At 45.1% G+C, this 6020-nt stretch overlaps 1 protein-coding gene across 2 annotated transcripts; it reads left to right on the top strand.

Moving 5' to 3' along the window:
* The first annotated feature begins 433 nt into the window (after positions 1-433).
* On the top strand, positions 434-5957 carry tmem98 (transmembrane protein 98). 2 transcript variants are annotated; one of them, XM_030090245.1, is made up of 7 exons: positions 434-531; positions 3170-3406; positions 3872-4003; positions 4128-4161; positions 4460-4575; positions 4666-4725; positions 4850-5957. In XM_030090245.1, the coding sequence occupies exons 2-7, from the start codon at positions 3276-3278 to the stop codon at positions 5049-5051; spliced, it is 675 nt and encodes a 224-aa protein (XP_029946105.1). In that variant the 5' UTR covers positions 434-531; positions 3170-3275; the 3' UTR covers positions 5052-5957. The 2 variants fall into 2 exon arrangements, with proteins under 2 accessions (XP_029946105.1, XP_029946104.1); XM_030090244.1 differs by having other exon boundaries at positions 453-531; positions 3167-3406.
* Positions 5958-6020: the final 63 nt, after the last annotated feature.

Genomic DNA, 6020 nt, shown 5'->3' with positions numbered 1-6020 from the left:
GGAGGAGTTTTTGGTATCACTTAGAGTAGAAACAACAGCAGAACTCTAAACGTATTTGCGCTGCGCTCCTCACAGGTGTGGACAGTCGCAGGAATCCCTGCTGGTTCTTCATCTACGTGAACAGAAGTGAATCATCTGCTCCTGAACTGCTGTCTGCCTGGAGCAGGAACAGGAAACTGTCTGTGTCCAGGTTAGCTGACGGGTTTGACCTCTGACCGCACGAACACGCTTCATTTTTACATAACACAGAAGCTGAGAGCGGGAGCGCGCTTCGTGCACACGCGCAGGGCTACAGCGGAAAAGCTGCAGGGGGCGCGCTGGAGATGAAACAGAGGGGGGAATGAAATGTTGGCTTCCCACCGTCTCTCACCTACAGCCACGGTTTAGCCCCCATAATGCACCGCGGACACGCTGCTCCTGAGCGCGTTCACGCCGCAGGTTGGGGATGTCGGTGCCGTCTCCGCGCTCCCGGCGGGGGAGAGAAAACTTTTGTCTCCTGAAGAGAAGCGACTAAAAGAACAAAATGTTTAGGTAAGTCTAAGAAACAGTATTGTCTGTTTGATTCTGTTCAGTTCAGAAGTGAAGCAGTTTTAAAACAAACTTTAAATGTGTTTATTCAGCCTCGGATCATTTCTAACTTTGATTTTAATGTGTCTCTGAAATATGGGAAACAAAAGGAAAAAGTTGTGTTTGAATCATTCGATGTGTCTGATGTTTATTTTTGTTTTTAAAGTGCGCTTTTTTAATCGCGCGCATCAGACGCTCCAAACTTTTCTACAAACTTTACCGTTTTGTGGTGGTTCTTAATTATAAAGTCGCTTCAAATCGTCTAGTGACTTTCTATTGAGTGTATGCTGACAGGGAGTATTTCTATTCACATTTTCAACCAAGTGCGTTTTATTTTGAACTTGCAGTCTTTCACTTACTCAAACTGTGATGTTAACTTTTTTTAATGATTTTTATTTTAATGTGGTTATTTATTATGTACTTTTGCGTATAGTTGCTCTCACAGGAGCAAAGGGAGTTGTAAATATTCACTGGCGTAGTAAAAATTCAAAGCATTTGCACTTAAAAGTGTTTGTTGATGTGTATTTGAGTGTATTTTTCATAGTAATGCAGCCATAGAAATGCTCTATCACCCATAAAAACACTAGAATGGTTCTAACACTGCATTTTCTTTTTATACAATCCTTAATAGTCTTAATTTACCTAAAGTTGAAGCCCCCCCTCTCCAGTCCAGCGGAGAGCCAATGTGTTGCTTGTCTTTATCACAGATGACACTGAGGAATGTAGGACAGACTGTGTGGAGGGTTTCTGCACCCTAAAATACCTCTTAATCGCTCTGTTTACCGCTCCCAGAACTTCCTTTTAGCAGCAGGCTTCACTGATTTCGAGGAGGCACCAGCCTGTGAAATGAAAAGCAGTGGGAAAAGCTCTGGGGCAGGAGAAAGCCCCGTACGATACGACGAGTGTAACACAAATTAATCTGATTAAAGAATTACAGCATTCCATTTCAGAGTCCCACCTAATCATCCAGGGAAAAATGCAGGTTTGTGGTGTTGTAATGTCTAAAGTTCAGATGCTTTGTGGTAAAATTATTCTCCTAGGAGCTTAGAAACCTGTATCACTGCTTTCCAAGTGTCATGCAGAATTACAGCTCAGTCTCATCTACATAAAGACAGTAGAGTTATCCATGCAGACGATGCAATTCAAGAAATCTGTCTGCAGATGAAGTACAACTTCTGCTTAAACTGTCCCTTGGATGAGAAAACAACAAATTGACAGCAAAGTGTAAACATTTCTGATGAAAACCATAAAAAGCTCAATCATGTCCATGGTATGGCAGTATGATTTTCACAAAATTATTACTGAAACTGACCACAATGTCAACATAAAGTCAAGTTTAATGAAACCTTCTGGTGCAAAATACAGTGAAATGTCCAAACATCTCTTATAGCTATTGCATTCTGGGTGTTTTACACGAGCTCACCCTGGCAGCATGGCTTTGAGTTTGATAACAACGAGGAAGCTAGCTTTCATGGCGGTAGATTTTTATTTTACTTGCATATTTTAAAACAAGAAAATGGCTAAAATGGCTAAAAAATTGCTAAAACGAAAAACTGTGACGACTCAAAGTACTTTTTAAAAAACTGTTAAAAAAGCTAAAAACAAAAGACAGAAATTTCTTTAAAAGGTAAATAATTCAAATGGCTACAACAATTAAAATGGGGGGAAAAAACAACAAAAATGGCTCTGTATGGATGTGAATATGTGAGGATAACAACCTGTATGTTAGACTCCTGAGCTGTTATCCTCATTTTAGAAGTTTAATATGTTTTGAGGCCACAAACAGTTTTATATTTTGTGTATAGCCTATGTGGTAAAAATGGATTTTTTTAGTCTTACTCAGACTTTGATAACTCTGTAGTGAATGCCAACTGTGGCCTAATTATAAAACTAATACACATCGATTACTTGAATATATGTTTGGGCTCTACAATGTAGGTTACAACTGTGAGCTCCCAGTTCTTTAGCTCAACGAAGAGAGAAATAGGCTACACACACACACACACACACACACACGCACGCCCTGACTATTGACCAGGTGTGGCAGGGCAGGTAAATGAGTGACTACCCCGGGCAGAGGGCAGCTATGCTTCACGCATGCGGAGAGAAGCTAAATGGAGCTAAAACGGAGCTAAATATAATCTGAAAGCTTTCTCCCAGGATCTGAAACATCAGATGGTGACGGCAGGTCAGAGTGTGTGTGAGTTTTGACGTTTTGCTGAGGTTTTGTGGGGTTAAACATTCATATATGGTCCCATGTATCGCAGCAGGACTTCTGAGATCTGTTGTCTTTGTGTGGTCGATCAGTTTTTCCTTTCACTGTAAAGTTAATAAACCGATTATTTAGTAAGTGCCGAACAAGACGCAGCTATTCTGATTAACATTCACACTATTTGTGCTTTGTAAATGTGCTATTTTTAGAAAGAGACAAAGCAGCTCTGATTGTGCTCTCCACTTAACGGGTTTAAAAGGCCGCTGCACTCCAGCAGAAGTAAAAATTCCCGGCCGAAATCCTCTCAAGAGCGCCGGTAATAATGCCGCTCTGCTGTGGCGACACACGATCTGACTGAAGCCACTAATCACGCTCGCCTCTCCTCAGCAGATGAGCGCCGCTCTGTAATTGAGCTCGGACGATCAGCCGCCCCCGACTGGACTCTGCTCCTCTCGACGAGTTGCCGCCCGCAGCCGCCGTGGGAGCCGGCGTCGCCATGGAGACGGTGGTGATCGTGGCCATCGGGGTGCTGGCCACCATCTTCCTGGCCTCGTTCGTGGCCCTGGTGGTGGTGTGCCGACACCGGTACTGCCACCCCCACGACCTGCTGCACCACTTCGACTCCAAGTCAGTTCTCCTGAGTGGCACAGGCTGATTTCACACTCCTGCTGGTTCTTATTCCCTCAAACACACTGCCATTCCGAGATTCTTCCTTTAGTTGGTTTATACCTTTCAGTTCACAGTTTTTCTCCAGATATGAAGAGCAGAACAGTGTGCGGCTGCCGTGACTTTGCTCCTGAGTTGTCTGTATTGCCAGCATGTGTCAGAAAAGTTTCACAAAGTAATGAAATGTAAATAGTTTCAGCTGCAGTTTAAAGATGAATACATCCGCTCCCACTACTGTTTTGTTTAATGTCTGAGAGGGAACTTTAGTCTCCTCTCATATCTCCTGAAATACCCTCCTTTTTCTGATCGAAATCAGTATCACTTTGTAGATTCTTGATATTTTCTCCAATATGGACAAACGCAACAAAATGATTTTCCTACAACTTCAACTGGACATAAGGAAACGCTGACTATGACTGTCCCCAGGCCCACCGTGGACCTGATCGGGGCCATGGAGACCCAGAGCGAGCCGTCGGAGCTGGAGCTGGACGACGTGGTCATCACCAACCCCCACATCGAGGCCATCCTGGAGAATGAGGACTGGATCGAGGACGCCTCGTACGTCTCACTGCTGGCTTTTTAGAACTCCAAAAAAAACCCACTAAAAAAAAAAAAACTTTCTTAAATTTTACATTTTATGCATTTCTATTGATTGCGTCTTTGTATTTTGTTTTCCCCGCAGTGGTTTGGTGTCTCACTGCATCTCCATCCTGAAGGTAACCAAGGCACTTACTTTGTGCATTCATCTATTTTTCCAATCTATTTTTCAGCCACTGACTGCAGGGATGTCGTTTAGCCTGCTAATGTGGGAGTATCGTCCTCCTCGCTCTGTTTGTTTATACTCCAGTCTTCCGAAATGGAGAAGATTGTGTTTGGGTTACATAATACACTCTTCAGAGTTGCCTTGGGTTGTTACCGTGCGCTCCGAGCGTCGAGAGCAACCTGCAGCGCCACCAGAGTGCTTTAAGGTTTCAACTTTGCTAGCTTGGCTCCATTTAACTTCCCCTCGTGCAGATCTGCCACACTCTGACCGAGAAGCTGGTCGCCATGACGATGGGGTCGGGGGCGAAAGTCAAAGCTCCCGCCAGCCTGAGCGACATCATAACGGTGGCCAAACGCATCAGTCCCAGGTAACGGGAAAAAGAATAAAACTGACCAATTCGCCCTGTTAGCATTAAGCTACGAAGGCTAACAGGCAAAACTGGCTGTCCGTCTCACAGGGTGGACGACGTGGTCCGATCCATGTACCCCCCACTGGACCCGATTCTCCTGGACGCCAGGTAACACGTCTGAGGACCGGCTGCAGCAGATCGGAGAATAATAAAAAATAAAAAATGCACTCATTCAGAACCGGTGAACGGGGCTTTGGCGCCTCCGCTCTAAAAGGCGTCCGTTCTTCCTCAGGGCGACGGCTCTCCTGCTGTCCGTCAGCCACCTGGTGCTGGTCACCCGCAACGCCTGTCACATGTCGGGCAGCATGGACTGGATCGACCAGTCACTGCACGCCGCCGAGGATCACATGGTGGTTCTGCGCGAGGCGGCGCTGGCCTCCGAACCGGAGCGAGGCATACCTGGAGCCGAGGCCCAGCGAGAGCACGCGATCTAAACCAAAACACAGCCAACCAGCCATTTTTACAATTTCCACAAAAAAAAAAAGTTTTTACATATATTTTGTCGCAGATCAGAATGTCTCATCCGCTCATGCAGGTGGGGTTTTTAATATATATTTTTGGTATAACGCCGTAAGCAGATCCTCTCAGAATGAAAAGGTCTGTGGAAATTTCTCCTCGAGTGTGCCATCGCCCAGGAGCGGGGCTAAATCCAGGCGAACCAGCACCGCAGTCACATGGAGGCTTAGTCAGCTAATCCATTCAGAGGAAAATAACACCCGTTAGCCACTCGACCCAAACTCAGTGGACCAGGGGAAGATTTTATTTACCCCCCCCCCGGGTCAGCATGACTTGTGGATGTTAAAAGAACATCCTGCAGATGTTCAGAGAGTTATGTTTTGGACACAGTTGTCTGTGAAAGGACATGAAATCCTATGTTTTTGTATTGATACGAATGTTTCTCTTTTCACAAGTTTAGCATTAGCTTCTCCTGGGTACAATATCAAAATTAGCGATGCACCACCTCGGCGCTACGAAGACTTCCAGCATCCATGATTTTTTTGAATTTCCACAGTGTTCCTGTGCGACGGGGAGTAGTCTAGAACAGTGTTGATTGAGCTGAAGCAGAATTGGTGTGTTGCTTTGCACCAGAGGGATGTTATTGGAGCATGTCTACCTGTCCTTTCATGCATAGCTAACAGCGAATCCCCAAGGAGCCCTAATAAGGCATTACCCTGAGCTGCAGTCACACAAAGGCCTCCGATACAATACACAAGAAAAAACACTCATCGGCGTGACGTGACTGTGGAATAAAATATGCTGTCGCACACACTCGCGTCACAGCATGCTCCAGGTTTTTGTTTTGTTAATCGAAAGGAGAAAAAAAAAGCGCAGCTCTGAGTGGACGGATGTCTAGATGAGAAGATATCGATCGAGGAGAAACATGGAAACAGTGGTTAGCCTTC

This window comes from Salarias fasciatus, chromosome 4 (genome assembly GCF_902148845.1).
Source record: "Salarias fasciatus chromosome 4, fSalaFa1.1, whole genome shotgun sequence".
Classification (NCBI taxonomy): Eukaryota; Metazoa; Chordata; class Actinopteri; order Blenniiformes; family Blenniidae; genus Salarias; species Salarias fasciatus.
This window is presented reverse-complemented; position numbering and strand designations above follow the sequence as displayed.

Excerpts from the sequence above, each read along its gene's own strand:
- tmem98 (XM_030090245.1), top strand. The coding sequence starts at position 3,276 with ATGGAGACGGTGGTGATCGTGGCCATCGGGGTGCTGGCCACCATCTTC. Across the intron at positions 4,004-4,127 it reads GACTGGATCGAGGACGCCTC|TGGTTTGGTGTCTCACTGCA; the intron begins GTACGTCTCACT and ends TTTTCCCCGCAG. Across the intron at positions 4,726-4,849 it reads CCGATTCTCCTGGACGCCAG|GGCGACGGCTCTCCTGCTGT; the intron begins GTAACACGTCTG and ends GTTCTTCCTCAG.